This window comes from Protopterus annectens, chromosome 14.part0 (assembly GCF_019279795.1).
Source record: "Protopterus annectens isolate FY-2018-M chromosome 14.part0, PAN1.0, whole genome shotgun sequence".
Taxonomy (NCBI): Eukaryota; Metazoa; Chordata; order Ceratodontiformes; family Protopteridae; genus Protopterus; species Protopterus annectens.
The window spans coordinates 620,625,006-620,644,076 of record NC_056748.1 but is presented as its reverse complement, the minus strand read 5'-3'; the positions used below and the strand labels follow the sequence as shown (position 1 = coordinate 620,644,076).

General features: G+C 40.4%; 1 protein-coding gene across 4 annotated transcripts in view; it reads right to left on the bottom strand.

The window, feature by feature from the left end:
• Nucleotides 1–19,071, bottom strand: part of HERC4 (HECT and RLD domain containing E3 ubiquitin protein ligase 4) — a 3,175,640-nt gene that overhangs the window by 1,428,021 nt on the left and 1,728,548 nt on the right. For all 4 annotated transcript variants that reach the window (XM_044056374.1, XM_044056377.1, XM_044056376.1 and 1 more), the window contains one exon: nt 8,232–8,343. In XM_044056374.1, coding sequence (XP_043912309.1) covers nt 8,232–8,343 — 112 coding nt within the window. The remainder of the gene's footprint in view (nt 1–8,231; nt 8,344–19,071) is intronic.

The following is a 19,071-nucleotide window of genomic DNA, read 5'->3' as shown; positions in this document are numbered from 1 at the left end:
TCTCTTCTGTAGAAAGCTGGCTATCCAATGCTCAGCTCCTACTCAACCCAAGACAGACAAAACTTCTCCTGTTCCAACCTTCCAAAGCTACCCAAAACACCCCCCACTTCAACATTCTCGCCAAAGACAATACAATCATCTCTCCATCAGAACACACAAAATTACTCAGTGTGGAAATGGACAATAAGCTTAGATTTGACACCCACCTATCCCTCACAATAAAAAAAGTTCACAAGAAACTCGGTACATTATATCGAAGCCGCCAATTCCTAACTAAGATGGCTCGAATCTCCATAGCCAATTCCCAGCTAATCTCCACCATACTCTATGCATCCCCCATACTTTCCAACCTTAGACAGACCTACACAAACTGGATGCTTGTTACAACAAAATTGCTAAATTTGCCAGTGGAACCTCCTACCGCAGCCATCATTCTATCTCCCTTAAAGAACTAAACTGGCTAGAACTCCCACAACTCCTTCACTTTAATCAACTCACCCTCACACATAAACTTATTAACCACTCCCACAACATCCCTTCCCTTCAAACCCTTCTCCAACCCTATCACTTCGCTAGGCCCCTAAGATCAAGCAACAAAAATCAACTCACTGTTATCAAACCCAAAAACTCAGCAGAAACCATATTTTCATGTACCATATCTAAACTTTGGAATAATCTTCCACCCTCTATAACTACTCTACCTTCCAGCAGCCTTTTCAAGACTGCGCTCAAATTCCACTTAACTTTACACTGGCTTTGTCCTTGTTCTAATCCACACTAACACCCCCACCCTTACTCCCCCCACCTAGACTCATAACCCAACTATACTACCGCCACTACTAATCACAGATAGAATTAGCTAGTTGTCTTTACATACTTGAAAATCTTGTCTGACAACTTTGTTACTAATATTATAAACAAGAAACTATCAACTTGCAACATTTACTGTATATACTGTTGATAATCAATATCTTGTTATTGTATTACAGCCAACAACCTGTAATGTTGTTTACTATTGCTGCAACTTTGTATCTCTATTTATCATGTACATGATGTGGAGCTTTTCTCCCCTGGGCATCCACTGAAAAAGGACCTGTGTCCAGTCGGAATTTCCCGGTAAATAAATAAATATGTAATAAGTGGAAATAATTACTTACCATAATGGCGACACTTTCCACATTATCTTGGATTGTGAATGGTCTCACAGTTATAGACAAAAAGAAAAGTATTTAATTATATTAAAAAATGCACAGTGCAAATAGCAATGCTAGAGGAGACGCATTTGCAAAAAATGAGAATGTAAATTTGATGAAGAAACGATTTCAGGATGGATATTCAGTAGAATTTCAGGGACAAAGTAAAAGAGAAATAGTTATATTAAATTGCTAGAAGAGCTCCAACAGCGATAGAAAAAGGGGAAAAAAGATAGTAATAGCAGATTTGTAGGAGGCTACTGATAGACGGATGAGGATTACTCTGGCTTGTATTTATATTCCACCTAAAACTATTATTGAGCTTAAAAATTGGAGAAATAATCCACTTACATCAGGGAGTATTACTCATCGGTGGGGACTGGAATTTGATCTGCAACAGTGAGGATGTATGGAGGGCCTAGAAGTGAAAAATACAACAAAGGAGGGTAGATTTTCGAAGAAACTTATGAAAATATTTGGTATGAAAGACATGAATTCAGCAGAAGGAACTCAGAGAATTTACACATTTCCAAAGGTGCAAAGATTGGGCTAGACTAGACAAATTGTACTTCACAGGAACATGTGCATTTAATTGAGAACATTAGCACATATCCAGTAACCATTTCAGATCATGCACCAATAATTACCAAGATAAAAATGCAGGGTAATAAAGTAAAGATATGGCACTGACTTTTCTCCACCTACCTGTTAAAAAGACAGAAATTAATGGAATCAGAAGGGGAGGATAGATTAGTACTCCAGAAGTTATAGCTAGTGAATGGAATAAAATGAACATGGAATTTAAAAATAGGGTAGAAATGAAAAATAGATATGGTTAAGAGGTATGACTTATTTAGAAGGTCTGACAAAGGTTAAAGTACTACAGAATAATGGGATTCTCACAGAATGAGAACAGCTGCAATTGCAGAGTGCTAAAGAGAAAGCAGTGGAGTACCTGGATAATATGCATGAGTTTAGAAACATTGCTGTTGAGCAAATTATTTTTATAATAACTCGAGAACACAAAAACTTCTGACTAAACAACTTAGGCAACAGAAAGTAGTAAGGGGTGTCAAAATTAGGGAGCCCACAAAAAAAAAAAAAAAAAAAAAAAAAAAAAACAGACCCTGTAGAGGTATCACAGATTTTTTGGAAATTTTATGAAAATGCGTATAAGCAGAGAAATATAGGAAATTGCTGAGTGTTTAAAGTCTCTTCATATCATTTTCAGATAAAGAAATAAAGACATCACAGCAGAAGACAAATTCGCTCCTACTGCAGAGAAAGTAAAAAAAAATTATGGTGATTCAGGAACGTGTTTAAAGAAGAAGAATCTGCTGAATATGATTTGGGAAAGACATGAAGAAGGCAAGAAGAAACAAGAGCAGCCAGCAAAGGGATGGATGGACTGTGAGAGAAGACTGGAACAGTCAAGCAAGAATGTCAAAGAAGGTAGGAGAGTGGCACTGAATCAAAAGAGATGGCAACAATTAACACTAAGATGACATGCGGAAAATAAGAAAACACAGGATTAATAAAGATACGGGTGATATCACTTTTGGATTTTTGCTTTATCATTTGGTACTTCTACTGCCCCATAGATATTCACAAAGTGCCTATTACATTTCACAGACTGCAAGCTATACATATTTTTCCTTATTTGGATAATCTCCTTATTCAGACTCCTTCCCAACAGATTCTTTTAACACATTTATATTTTGTTATGGATTTTCTCAGCAACCTGGGGTTCACTCTGAACTTAAAGAAGTCTCGATTAACCTCACTGTAACATCAAATTTTCTTGAAATGCAGACTGAATACACTGTCGAGCCTTTTTTCCTGGAGCCAAGGTTCTCTTCACAGCATATTTCCAGAACTTTCTTCCCATAGATTCGCCCAATAGGACAATCTTAGGATACATGGCAATGATGATTCTTATGATACCTTATTGTCAAATTCCACATAAGATTCAGGGATATTTCAAATCCATTTGGACTCAGCATTGGCATCTGCTAACCTTCCTTATTTCTCTCTCTCTCTCTCCCCCAAGAGGGAATCTCTATGGTGGCTCAACCAGATTTCACTCAATCCAGTAGTGCCTTTTCTAGTTCATTCTCCTTGACAGATCTGTTTACAGATGCTTCAGTTCTGGCTTGGGGAGCCAGTTCCAAAAGACATCATGGCCCCTGGTGTGGTCATGAAAGGAAAGAAAGGGCCACAAAAACAAAACCGATGAAGCTAGCTGTGAAGATAGGTGAAGGCGCCAGCCTAGCTAGATAGAATTTTGTAGATAATTCTGTCATTTGTAAATATTAATATAAACCACAGGTTTGTTCTCTTAAATGGAAGAAAATGGTGTTAAATGTGGAACTCCAAAAATGTAATAGTGCACTCTGCTGTAGGAAAGCTAAGTCAAGCATTGTGAAATTGTTTGGTCACAAAACCCAGAGCTGAGATGTCTGGATGAAGGACTTCTTGCTTTTGTTTTGAGACTAGATTTAATTGCTTGAATTTGCATGTATAATGTCTTTTATTGCTGTAGCTTCCTGACCAGGTGCAAGATCAAAAGGGCTGTTACACTTTGAGCTTCTGTTAGCCTGGGAAACAGAAAATAATGATGTAATATGAAATGAGTCAGTGGTACGGTGTTATCAATTTAAAGACAGAGAGACTCAGAACATTTTGCATTTGTCTTGAGAACATCTATCATCACCAGCACTTTGCCTATGCTCTATATCTAAGTTTATTTTAGAACTGTTTGCTTTTAGATATAGCTAGGAAATTGGAAGATAAGATTAGTTATTTTCTGTATTGATGTCAGAACTTTTCTACTGTATTATTTTATGCATTTCTCTGTGATCTCTGAACTCTTGACTAGCAATGTATAGTGAAGTATTGTCTTGTGTTTTTATAATTTATTAATAATTATTTTAAACCTTTCAACTATGGCTGTTTTATGTAGAGATAATTTAAGCTCTAGAGTACATTGCATGTATATAGTTGTACTGTCCAAGTCACTCCAATAAGCTCTGCTGTTCAGTCAGGCTTACCATTTGGACAATATTGCACAGTAATAATTGGACACCCTTTAATAAGGGCCTTATTAGTTCTGATATTAGTGGCTGGTGGCAAGTGGCACTACCGTATAGTCTGGGTAAAAGGGGCACAGCTAGAAAACATGTGTCAGCCTTCCCCAGAAGTGCCTGTGCGTTTTAACTCATATCCCAGAGTGTGTGTGTGTGTGTGTGTGTGTGTGTGTGTGTGTGTGTGTGTGTGTGTGTGTGTGTGTGTCAGCTACTTGGGCAGGGACACAAAGCACTGGTTGGACAGAGGGTGCTGGAGGTTTTAGCTTGATCACTAGGCTGAGATCTGGACCCTATAGCTGTGCAAGTGGGGACTCAATGGGGATCTGGAGAGAAAGGGAGAAACCAGCCTCAGACTGATCTCTGTGTGCTCTCTTAAGGGAAATTGTACTTTATTGTGTGTGCATTGTTATCCTCCCCTATGTGGACACCCCTCACTGGTATTAGTGGTGAGGACAGAGTCTCCTTGATTGCAGGGCCAGTGCACAGGCATCACACTAGCAGTAAAAGTCATGGAGAAAACCCTGATGGGAAGGCTGACAGCATTTCCAGATTCCAGTGATCAAGGCTAGCAACCAACATGGGCTCATGGCCAGAAAAATCTGTTAATCAAACCTGATCCAGCATTATGACTGGAATACAAGTGCTATGACACAGAAGTACTAGCAAATGCAGTCTACCTGGGCATGGGCATCTGCAAGGTTTTGGAGTTGGTCCCACACAAGAGTTTTATAGGGAACACTGGAACAAGTTTGGAATATGACCAAAACTAAGGATCTAAGTAGCTACATAGTCAAATTGAAAGACATGGGTGTGTGAGTAGTGACGTACTACAGGTGGTCTTCTGCTGTCAACAGTACTCTTCAGTAATTGCCTTAGACATAACTACAGGTGCCATAAACATTCATTAATTCAGTAGTTAGTATCCGTCCTGCCTTATTGTGACCACCCAGCACCTCTGACTTTTCTTATTTTGTGTTCTCCATACACTGAACATCTTAAATTTTTTAATATATTACATCATCATTCAACACATGTTGGTTCCTCCCTATAGGACTGATATCATGCTATATTTTAATATTCTTGTTCCTTTTTGATAGATAAATGTTGTGATATATGTTGATACTATATTAATAACTGCTTTCTGATGTAACAGAATAGTACCCTTTGATTAGTTTTGTACATATAAATATTAAATGTAAAATGACATCATCCACACATCTTTTATATAGTGAAGAACAGGCAACATTATTATTCATTTATCTATTGTAGCAGTTTTTGACTGATTTTTGTAAGCGCTTCAGCAGTTCCAACGAACTTGACCCTTGTGGAGACACGTGCCATTAAATTAGATAGCTAAACTAAAATAGTGAGCGTAACGTTATTTACAGATGAATATCTGTTGATATTTTGTTCTAGTCTGATATATTTTGGTATTTCCATATAAACTGATGTTGATCGATCATCTAACAATGTTTATTTGCGCATTGACAGGGTATTTATTCACATTAAGTTATACTATTTTATATATTTTTTAAACTATTTTAACATGTTCTTAGTTTTCTGAACATATCAATATGAATGATGGAATAGCTCTAATAAATCTTATGATATTATTATTAATTATGAAATGGACTTGCACTATTCGGTCAAAAATTTCTGTTTGACTGACTATTAAGTAATGGTCCATAGAGGCTTTTAATAAAGGAAAGAAGTTGTTATACTATAGGGTTAACTACCTGCTATATCTGTCTTCGCTGACTAAGCTAGCGGACACTATAGTAACGTTTGAATGAATGGTTTTTTTGACATGTTGCCATTTATTTATTTATTTTATTATATAAAGATTTACATTAGATAATACTTTTGAATTTATGAATGATTTGAATGAAATGTATAATATATATTATGATATACACTTGTATAAACAGCCTTTATATAAATATTTTATATAAATAGCCCTATAACGGAGACACAATGAATATATCATATAATCACTACTTTCGATCTTAGGATAGTGAACCTATTTCTATGAAAAAGAACTTAAAAAATACAATATTAATTTTGACAATGGCCTTTTTAGATTTGATTCATGAGAAAAAGGCATTAGATAGACGTTTTCAGTCTGTTGCTTTAATTAGTGAATTGATTGCAGAATTAATCAAATCATTATTGTTTGTATAATTGATTAATTGATGCTTGCTTCTTGTATATAAACGGAGAGCCCCATTTGTTTGATTGTAACCTGATGAAGCGCACCTGTGTGTGCGTGAAAGCGCTCGTTCAACATTAAACTTTTTTACTTTTCATGGTGGTTCCTTGCAGTCTTTACTTTCAGGTGCCATAAACAGGATCAAACTCAGCTGAAGACACAATGCTGCAATAGGGAACAGAGAAAACAGTCTAGGCAAGGGATTTGGAAAGGCTGAACAACTGCGTAGAAAGGTGGCAGATGAGATTCAGTACAAGTATAAGCAAATGCAAAGTATTGCATTTAGGCCATAACAATCCTAGTGAGAAGATGCAGAGTAAGTAATGGAGATGGGGAGTATTGATCACACTTGGACTTGACCAGTCAGAACAGAATGAAAGGACAGTGGTAGCAGCAAACAATGTTGTGGGATATTTTCTGCAGGACAGATTGAAAAATCAAAGAGGTAATGCTTCCACTCTTCAAGGTCATAGTCAAAGCATACCTAGAGTCCTCCAGGTAGTTCTGGAGGCCATATAATGCAAAGAACATCAGGCTGCTAGAAGGAATTCATTGGAAAATTACCAGAAAGACCTAGTGGATGGAGGGGAAGGAAAATGACCACAGACTAAGGGTCTAAGTTGCATCTTTTAGCATTTAAGAACAAAAATGACATGGGTATATGATACTGGCATAGAAAACCATGTCAGGGATATGTGAAAAGAATTGTTCTCAACAGGAAAGACAGAGGGAAAAAAGAGGGAACAAGAAGCAATCTGCAGGGACTAACTACTCCTTGGATCTCCAAAAGTACTTTTCACAAAGATGTCTGTAGACCCATGGAATGGACTACGAGAATGGGTGGGTGGAGAGAGAAACCACAAGAGCATTCAATAGGACATGGGAAATCAGCAGAATATTAGGGTACTTGGAGGAAATGACTAGAGGCTTATCTCCTTCTGTCATCAAATAAATGTAATGTAACTTAGGTTAATTTTGTTAGTACATTTATTAAGCTAGCAAAACTTTTAAAACTAATCTGTGTTTTTTTAATTTTAAAATGAATAATGTAAAATCTAAGTTTTCTTGATCTACAGGGAGTCACTGCTATCAAGTGCCAAGGTAACAAAGTACCTGGACATAAGGTAAAGCTCAGCTAATGCATGTGACCGTTCAAAAAAAATTGCACTTCCAAAACTTTATCACTTAAAGGATTATAAACATCTCTTTCAAGTGAAATGTGGTAAATAAATATATTTAAACTTTCTGCCAAAACAAAAACTTTGCAAAATCTGTACTTCACATGTATGACTGTTTAAAATTTCATGAATATTTCCCAAATCTGAACTAAATCTTGTATCCACACTTCTGTAACATATACAAAGACCTATGCCCTATAACTGGGCAGTCTAGTTTCACTTAATTTCAGGTTTTGTTACAAAGATGTAGCTATGTTAGATTTTCTGAGCTATTTCGAATTTTATATAATGCACTTAAGAAACACAAATCAAAATCTACATAAATCATAATGCAAGCCCACATTTGGCTCAAACACATTGTAGTTTTCTCAGAAAGGACTTCAGATGGTTGTCTCAGTTTTGAACAGTATTAAATCAAAGTTTTAACATTTGTCTTCAACAAATTTGCAATGCTTACTTACTGAGAAATGTCACAGCATTTTCAGGTAGGACTTCAAAGGTTTACAGTTTTCCTTTTTAAAACACAAAAGTTGTAAGATTGTTTGAATAAAATTACAATACCTACCAACTGAGAAATTTTAGGATTGTCATTCTGTATTAGTCTGTGGAGTAACAATCGTGCAGCATTCATATCAATCCCCGAGAACTTGCCATTTGTTTTATAGTGATCATTGTTGCTGAAAAACACCAAAATTATTTAACAAATGTTACCTTGGTAATGTATGGGGAGTCAAAGCTTACAAACAACAAAAATAAAAGGTTACACTTAAGTTTTCCTACTGAAATTTCCATACATGATCCCATTTCCTTTGTGGCAAAACACTGACTCAAAATTACAGAACTGGCGATGACACCAGAGTGAGAAAAAGTTAACCCAGGGTACTCACCATAACAGTGAATCTGAGTAAAATGTGCAAAACATCTTGCTTTTAGAAGCTTAGCTGCTGTTAAACATGAGGCATATACATCGATATTCTAATCAGCTATCCCCATTGTTTACGGTGTCATACTTAACCATAAATTCAGAGAGAGAGAGAGAGACATTAAACACAGGCCCCATCTGCCTGTGCTGGTGGCAACTCAGGTGAATGTAAAAGATCCCGCAGCAATTACTGACAACAGTACAGGGGGCTTTTCTGACATTTACATTTACTGTCATAAAAAATGTACATCACTTATTTACACTTTTTACATTCACATTTAAAATTTTCTATAACACAAAATATCTTAACATTCTTGTTTTGTTTTATATTTACCCTCTAGCCCCCAACCTTTCTTCTATAACCATCTTATTTCAATATATCACCACCTTAATTTTTCTTGTTATATATACAATTCTCAACCCTTTTCCACATCACTTATACTGTCACAAACAATACTTAAACCATTTATCAATATCACATTTCTTTATCTTACTTTCCATATAAAATCATATATATACATTTAAAGTCTTCAGATCTGCATTCATTTTTAAACTTTCCCCAAATTCTATATGCTTTTTGCAATAATAGAAAAAACACATTTCATACTCCCTTTCATGGGAAACTTGTATATTAAAATTCTCCACAAAAAACATATGTTTCATAAAAAATTCAAACTTATTTTTTGTTTTTTTTCATCTTCTTTTAATGCCCTACACATTGGTACATAAAAATGTTTCAAAAATTATATACCACTATTTTTCCAAAAACCTTGATTTCAACTTCCATAAATTCATTTTTTTCCTCATTTTCTTCCATCGTGTTTTCCCTTTTTTTTTCTCCCATACGTTTTTAAATTTTTCTCATAACTTACCATTTCTTTTTGTATTTTGTTTACCTTTCTCATTACCCAAAATAAATGCATGGATGCCAAATGCCTCACTGGATTATTTTTTTTTAATTCAAACTACCTCCTCTTTTTTAGCAAATGATCCCTCTTCTCACTAGGTTCAGCCTTGAGCCCCAAATGAAGCTAAAAAAAGAAGTTGGGTACCTACCATAATGTTCCATGTTAGTTGTCCTTCATCTCGCCTTCCTTCTTGCTGGATGGGTTCGGAGCCGATCCTCGGCTCCGAATTGGACACTTTCTATAGCTCGAGAGCTCTTTACTGACTCGAGGCTACCCCTTATCCCAGAATGCCCAGCGTCAGCTACCCAGATCTCGTTTGAGATAGCTCACACCAGACAATCATAGAGGATGATCCATACTTATTAAACCTGGATATACAGTAAATTGTCATGGTTTGCTTGGGAAGCAACTAACAAAACAAGTTAGCCAGTGAAACTATTGAAAAAAACTCCTCTCAAGGGGGAAGGAGGGAAGGATGCAAGAAGGAAGGCGAGATGAAGGACAACTAACATGGAATCTTATTGGTAGGTACTTAACTTCTTTATGTTAAGTTGTCCAATCTCGCCTTTGTTCTTGCTGGATGGGACAGCGTTCCTAGCACCGCAATCCTGGGTGGCTCGTTGGAACAGACTCTTCAGAACCGTGGAACCAAAGGAAGCCCTGCCCCGGGAGACCACATCTACTTTGCAGTAAGAAATAAATGTATGAGGATCTGCCCAAGTAGCTGCTGCCCAAATTGAATCTATGGGCAATCTAGATTGAGAAGCTACCGAAGTAGCTTCTGACCTGGTTGAATGACCTTTGGGTCTTGTTGGAAGATCTTTTTGTCGCAAATGGTAAGTATAGGCAATGGTGTCTAATAACCATTTTGACAAGGTTACTTTAGAAACTGGAAGGCCTTTGCTGTTAGCAAATGAAAGGAACTGATCTGATTTTCACAGCTCTTTAATTCTATGGAGATAGAAACGCAGTTGTCTATGCACATCCAGTTGGTGTAATCTATACTCTGCTTTGTTGGAATGATTAGGGAAAAAGACAGGAAGTTCAATGGATTGATTCAAATTGTACTCTGAACAAACTTTAGGTAGAAAAGATGGGTTGGTTCTCAGAGAAACTCTGTCTTTGTGAAAAAAACAGGTATGGAGGGAGAACACATAGGGTATGGAGTTCTGAAACACGTCTGGCAAATGTAATAGCAACAAGGAAGAGAGTTTTCCAAGAGAGAAATTTCAAAGAACATGATGCTGCTGGTTCAAAGGGTGGCAGTATCAAGGGGGGCAGAACCAAATTGAGATCCAAAGGTGGAAGGGGCTCTTTTCACTGGGGGTATAAGTAGAGATGCGCCTCTCATGAAGGCCTTACAGAGTTTGTGAGACATTAAGCTAGAGTTAAAAACTCCGATGTGAAAATTTCAAATGGCAGCTAGTTGTACTCTGATGGTAGCAGCAGCTGCATCAGACTGAAACAGTTCTGCTAAGAAATCCAAAATTGTGTGTACAGGACCTGTAAAAGGATCTAAATTCCTGGATTCTGCCCAGTAAGAGAATCTTTTCCATTTGCTAGCATTAACTTTCCTTGTAGTTGTCTTATGGGAGGAAACAATATCATGCACTGCTGGGGAAATATTGGGGAGCCTGGCTAAGATTGGGAGTGGAGTAACCAAGCTGTGAGCTTAAGAGATTGGAGGGATTGTTGCAACCCCCCTGATTGATGAATCAAGTCGTCCGGCACTGGGTCCAGAACCCAAGGCTGGGCCAGAAGGTGGGGGTAAAGAAACGGAAACCAAATCTGTCGAGGCCAATAGGGGGCAATGAGGATCATCTTGCAACCCAACGATTTTGCTTTCTGAATGACGTTTGGAATTAGGGGGAGGGGGGGGATGCATAAAGGAGTCCCTGAGGCCAATCGTGGACTAGAGAGTCCCTGGGTGTCTGAACTGCAGGAGGAACAAGGGAGAAGTAGCTACTGCATTTGTTCTTGAGGGGAGAGGCAGAGAGATCGCAGCAAGGCTGACCCCATTTGCGGAAAATAAGATAGACAATTTCCTGTTTCAGAGAGCACTCGTGCGGCATGAGGATAGCCCTGCTGAGCCTGTCCGCTATTACGCTGGATATCCCAGGGATATGAGTTGCTGTCAGAAAACGTTGGGAGGAAATCGCCCATTGCCACAGTCTGAGGGCCTCTTGGCACAAGGGGTAAGACCTGGTTCCGCCCTGTTTGTTAATGTACCAAACCACTGACATGTTGTCCATCTGTATTGCAATAGTCCCAGCAGGGAGAGAGTCTTGAAGAGCGTGCAATGCTAGCAGCACTGCTCTCATCTCCAGGACACTGACGTGCAAGTGGTACTCGTGAATTTGCCACGTGCTTTGGACTGTTTTCCCTAGATAATGCCCCCCCATCCTATCAGAGAAGCTTCCGTGGTCACTGTGGCCACCGGGTGGGATTCCATGAAAGGTCTGCCCTGAGTCACTAGCGGGGAGACCATCCACCAGGAAAGGTGTCTTTTGCAAGATTCCATAATTAGCATCATGTGAGACATGGGTAATTACTAGAAGGAGCATTGTGTGGAAAGAAGCCACTGAAGGATTCTCATGTTAAAGTGTGCTAAGAGAACTAGAAGAATGGCTGCTGCCATGGACCCTAGAGCTTGAAGGACATATTTGACTTGAATTCTTTAGCTCCTCAGAAGTGACACTGGTTGTCAAATAATGGAAATTATTTCCTGAGGCAATTTTACAATCATTTTTCTTGTGTCTAGCTCTGCTCCTATGTATGTAATAGATTGGCAGGGCAACAAGGCAGATTTTTCGAAGTTTATTGTGATGCCTAGTTGAGCACAGGTTGTGATGGTGTAATCCCGTACCTCTAAGTTGTTGCTTGGTAGTAGCAGTGAGGAGCCAGTCATCCAGATAAGGAAACACCTGGAATCCCAGACATCTCAGGTGAGCCGTAACTACTGCCGTGCATTTGGTGAACACCCTGGGGGCTGTGGTGAGACCAAAGGGCAGAGCTCTGAATTGGTAATGACTGGCCCTTAGCTGGAAACGTAGAAATCTCCTGGACCATCTGTCCATTTTTATATGATAGTATGCATCCTGAAGATCTATGGAGCACATCCAATTGTGCTGACACAGAAAGGGGAGAATGGACTGCAGTATTACCATTCGAAACTTTTCTTTTTGTACAGATTTGTTTAATCTGCTGAGATCCAGAATAGGTCTCCAGTCTCCTGTCTTTTTGGGCACTACAAAGAATCTTGAGTAAGTTCCGGATCCTACTTTGTCTGCAGGGACTTCCTGGATGGCTCTTTTTTCTAGCAGTCTTGAAACCTCTGTGACTGCCTGATCCCTTAGACTGGGTAGAACATCTGGGATGGATTTTTTTGAAAGAAGAGGGGGTTGATGGAAGGGAATTTTGTAACCTCTGGATATAATGGATAGTACCCATTTGTCTTTTGTAATATTTTGCCAGGCGAATGGGTACAATGAAAGCCTTCCCCCAACTGCCTCCAGAGTTGAGCAGTCGGGCATCCCTTCAGGGATGTTGATAGGGTTTGGCAGAGAAAGTATCTCTGGCACCCTGATTTTGCGGAACCCTCTGCCACAAGGGTGGCGTCTGCCACTGTTACTGTTTCCCCCTCTACCCCCTGGAGAAAAAATCACCACATGCGTCAGGCAAGGGTCCCTGGGATTTCCGAAAACACATCTTTCCACTCTTCTGACCCCTTTGGGTATGGTCTTGTAGGAGTGAAAACACAGACTCCCACATCAGAGAGCATCTTGCCTTCCTGCTGGCACCTGGTAAGCATGTCTTTCACCTGAGGCCCAAAGAGAGAGGAGCCATCAAAGGGGGTACTGGTGAAGGATGCTCTGAAAGGTTCCGCAAACTGACAGAGCCGCAGCCAAGAATGTCTCCTAAGAGCCACTCCTGTTCCTGCAGCTCTGCTCTCTCCATCGGCTGAGTATGAAATAAGCCTCATGGAGGAGTCGACTACTGAATTTAGAGTCGTTAGCTGGGTAGCTACCTTGGCTGAAGCTCCCTCAGCTGTAGATCTTGTAGTGCATTTCCAAGCTCTTTTAGGAGATCCCTCTGAAGCCTAAGGGAGAAGGTCGCTGATGAAAACATTCACTTCCCATATCTGTCCATCGTACGAGACTCTCTATTCGGTGGATGGACAGATGAGGAGGTGTCAGCTAACTCTCTCTTTGTGGCTGCTGCTACTACCATGACATCTCAACTGGGACAACTTTAGTCAGGAATTGTTTTGGGGAGCTGTGATAAATTTATTAGGTCTCCTCGGGACAGGTTCCATGGAATCTGGAGCTGACTAAGCCTTTCGAGACACTATGGACATGAGTGGATCAAAAGGTGTAGACACTAAGGAGGTGGAAGGACAGGAACCAAACGCGTCCAGATATACAGACTAGTCCTTGGTGGGGGCTAGGGAAGTCCAGCTACGCCTCTAAGAATCTCGAGGATGTCTGAAAAAGAAACATCTACCGAGGGTGACCTTGGGGACTCCTCCGATTCATCCAGGTCTGTATCTCAAGTGACAGACTCAGGGGAGTCTAGGTGCTCCCTCTTGCACTTTTTCTTCCGGGGAGCCTGCTCAGAATGCTCTGGGGAGGTTTCGGAAGAAGAGGGCTCACACAATGGGGTGTCCTGGGGCATAAGTTCCCTATGCTTTGAGGCTGGAGGAGGAGCAGAGGTCGTCACAGGCACCGAAGGGGATGGAGACGATGCGACTGATAGTGGGGCCATTTGTGGGGACAGCATTCTCCGCATGACCTCGAAAGCATCACGGTCTAGACACTAAGAGGGCTCCGCTTCTGAAGAGACAGGAATCCCACTCTGTGCCGATGACGATGGCTCTGATGCCGATATGGGAGCCAAGGTCAACTGAGCCAAAGCTCCAAAAGGGAGAGCGGGGTCAGACAAGGGTCCAATGACACCCTCCCCCCCAGAGCCAATGAGAGCGCTTGGGTGTCCAGACACCTCGATGGAATGAAGAACCAAGGTAATTGTTGCCAACACTGGAGTCAAAGAGGATTTCATCGGTGCCGAAGGAACCACTACCGGAACGTCCATGGACTCCGGCTCAGAGCTAAGCATAGTCGGAAGAGGAATCAATATCGAAGCGGATGGAGTAGAGGCCTGTTGAGGCGGGCTCAAAAGCATTTTTGCAAGGGCCTGTGACTTCAGCAACCTACTGACCACTCTTTCCACGTACTGATCTGATAACCAAGGATTGAGAGGAGTGGGAAGATGAGCGATGACTGGCTTTGCTATGAAGTAAGGGTGATTGTGACACCGAGCGAATCATCTCCAATGACGGAGACCTAGCTCGTTTGTGGCTCTGAGATGACTCTGAGGTAACAGTTGAAGCCAACGGAGGAGTAGTCTTGTCTGTGCTAGAGGGCACCGACACACTTGGTCTGTCAAGCTCACAAGTCGGATCCGAACATGGAGCCGACGACTTGACTGACTTCAAAGATTTCATTGGCTGAGATGCTTTAGCCAGAGAATCCTGTTTCAACAATCCACAGAGGATTAAGCTTGTTTTTCCACTCCTGCAGGACCCTTGGACTAAAGGCATGACAAATAGAGCAAGAGTCCTGCAGGTGCAGAGCCCCCCAAGCAGTACACACAACTAGTGTGCCCATCTGTCAGAGACACCTTCCGACAGCATGAGTCACACTTTTTAAACACTGAGGTTTTAACTTCCTTGGACATTTAAATAGAGAAAAAAGACACACTGCAATAATAAAAAATTATAGTAATAAAAAAGACACCTTAAAGAAAAGCCTCTAACTTAAACGAGTTCAGGGAACAACAGAAGGCCTAGCGACTAAGGGGCGATGGCCAACACAGCACAAAAAAAAAAAAAAAAAAAAAAAACACAACAAAGGTCGAGATAAGGGGTTTACGACTAAATAAACTTACAAACTACTATAACAGAGAAAAATATATAGACTACTATAACACAGAGAAATATACAATGTTTTAAGTAAATTATCTTACTTATCTTGGCTAATGCCACAAAAGCCGACTTCACACTTCTAAAAACTAGTGTGGTCTCTTTTAAGGCCCCCGAGACTGCGGAAACCATTACTCAAGCCACTGAATCACTTACAAATGCCTTCTACCAGCACCTACAGGACTGCATGGATCAGGCAATCCCAAACAAAACAAAGACTCTTTGTACCAAAGGCAAGCATCCAGTCTGGAGGACCCCAGCCATAAACAAGCTCTACAACAAAAGGAGGAAGCTACTACAAGATAGAACAAAATCCTTAAAAGGGAAAACACCCTTGATCATTATAAGTAAAAAACTAAGATCTCTCATAAAATCATCCAAGGCAAATTTTGAGAGAAAAGTCGCTAAGGACTCAAAGGACAATCATAAGGCCTTCTTTAGCTATGTTAGAAACCTGGGAGGAAACTCCCAGATATGCTCAGAATTAGTTCAAAATGATGTAAAAATGACTGAACCTATAGACATTGCCAACATACTGGCTGACAGGTTCAGTGCAAACTCTCCCAAAAGGTGAGATATCTATACCAGAGAATTATAGCCCCCAAACATCTCTAACGCTCAGGTGAGAACTGCTCTCTCCAAGGCAAAAAACACAGCATCCATGGGACCAGATGGTGTCCCCGGATGTGTGCTCCATGAACTCAATGAGGAATTAAACCCGCAGTTAGGGCAGCTGTTTAATCTTAGCCTCACCTCAGGATACGTGCCTAAGGAGTGGCGTACGGCAACTGTGGTCCCACTTCACAAAGGCGGTGCCTCCACCGACCTGGGAAATTACCATCCCATCAGCTTGACAAGCTTGATCTGCAAAGCTATGGAGAGGATCATAATGGAACTCATAAATAAAGACATAGGAGACTTGCAGACTTTGGATCCGACCCAGTTCGGCTTTGTCAAAGGCAGATCATGCTTTTTAAACTTGGTTGACTGTTTCGAAACAGTCACCAAGGCCATTGATGAGGGAAAGGCAGTCCACACAGCCTACCTCGACCTGGCAAAGGCTTTCGACACAATACCCCACTCAGGTATCATTGAAAAACTCATCAGCTTAAATGTAAACCCATACGTCACAAGATGGGTTGCAAACTGGCTAAGTGACAGAACCCACAGGGTCAGAGTTGCTGACGCCATGTCAGACTCAAAGCCTGTCACAAGTGGTGTCCCACAGGGCTCAGTCCTGGGCCCTCTCCTGTTCGGCATCTACTTTTCAGAAGTACAAGCAAACACAGGAGGATTATGGCTGACAAAATTTGCAGATGACTGCAAACTGGGCGCCATAGTTGAGAACACATCTGACACAGATATCCTTCAGAAGGGTCTTATAGAAACGGTTAACTGGTGCCAGAGCCATGGCCTAAAGTTAAACGCCAAAAAATGCATAGTCATACCCTTCGGGAAAAACAAGGTTACCCCTAGCTACCGTACAGGCGGCAACCCACTAAGCACAGAAGAAGTTATCAGGGATCTGGGGACCCAGGTTGACAGTAACCTTTCATTTGACACTCACGTTGCCAAAGTAGTTAGGAAGACCTTCTACATTGCCCACCTGATCATGAAGGGATTCACATCTAGATCAAGGGAAGTCATCGTCCCCCTGTACTCATCACTCATCAGACCAATGATTGAGTACAATGCCCCATTCGGAATGTATCTGACACGACACCTGCAGCAACTGGAAAGGCCCCAAAAGTTCCTCACCAAAAGGATAAAGGGTCTCAAAAATATGTCCTATGCTGCCCGACTGAAGGAACTTCAGCTCTATTCAGTCACTTACCGTCTGCTCAGAGGTGACCTGTGCCTGACATACAAGGCCATGTCCAACCCAGAATTGAAGAACATGCTTCACCTCAAAAAATCTAGATCCCTCAGAACTACAAGGACGGGAGACTTAAACCTTGACACGGTTATTAATAGGACGTGCTGGAGGGACAGATTCATTACCCAGAGACTCCCTATGCTGTGGAACAAAATCCCGGTACATGTGAGGCAGAGCACCTCGCTGGCTTTGTTCAAGAGAAATCTTGACCAATGGATGGGAGATCGCAGATATACCCCAGGGATTATCTCAGTGTCACTGCTTGACAGAGGCACAGCAAAATAATGGGCATAGTATCCTCCAAACTAAAGGGGTGGCGAAAGCCACAAAACTCTGGGCTAGGCTTATAAATGCCCTTGGGCAGATAGCCTAGTATGAACCTATGAACCTATGAAATAGAGAAAAATGTTATACTAAGCCTGAGCCAGTATTGACGTAACCTCGCAGCAAAAGTGGCAAACGAGATCTGGGTAACTGATGCTGGGCATTCTGGGATAAGGTGTAGCCTTGAGCCAGTAAAGAGCTCTCGGGCTATAGAAAGTGGTAGAGTCGGAGCCGAGGATCGGCTTCGAACCCATCCAGCAAGAACGAAGGCGAGATTGGACAACTTAACATTAACTCTTTACATTTGAGTGGGAAACGTACATTCCCCAAAATATGCTACTTTTCCCAATACAACATACATGACTTCTCCTGAAATAAAACTTTTTCTATCAAGCTGATAATCTTTTGTTCCAGCATCTCCCTCTCTCCATTGACTTATTTTATATTCACCAAATGTCACTCCTAAAATCTATTTCCTTTCCTGTGAAAAACACTCCATTTTTTCTCACCAAATCCCTTTCACTTCATTTTAACTGCAAACAAGCTTTTTGATACTAATTGCAACCTTAATTATTAATCACTTGTTTTTATTACAACTAAAACATCCACATGTCACACACATTGAAAATATAATGTTTCCCTCACGCTCCCATCTTGCCTCCCTCATTTCAAGCTTACATGTTTGGTACTAGTGCTGTCATTACTTATACAAATAAAAAACTCATTGGGCGTCCCGGTTTATTTCTAAAAATAATTACTTTTCCTCCCATTATTTTATCATAACCTGTACCCATGAATTTTCAAAATGTGTCTTTACTACATTAACATTTTTCTCCTACACCATATGCTTCTAAAATCTGCTACACTGCATCATGACTCATTTTAAAGGGTTTAGCTACGTTAACATGCCATCAACCTTTATTTTCTTTCAGTATCATCTCAACTACCACTTACACCAAAATTTAAATTTCTTTCACCTTCTCCTTTTATACCATACATCCCTTCTCCTACTCCCTCATCCAACACTTTACCCATCTTTACTGTAGTATTTTCTGAAGAATTTTATAATCAGACTTGCCTCATGTTATAGGCCTCCATTTTTTAAATCTATTTTCTTTCATCCTTTTTCCATACAAGTTTTATCACTCCACCACGTCTTCTTTCCATTATACCTTCCTTTATCCATTCATTTAGCATTGAAAAACTTTTCATCTTTACTCATTTCCTTATAATATTCACAGCTTATACCATCTAGTCCTGGTGCTGATTCAATCCTTCCTTCTTTTATTCCCTACTATATTTTTTCTATGGTTATATCTTGACAAAAATTTTTTTTTACTTTTCTTTTAGATTTTTTTCGACTTTCCACTCTTCCGGCTCATCCATTTCCTCAGC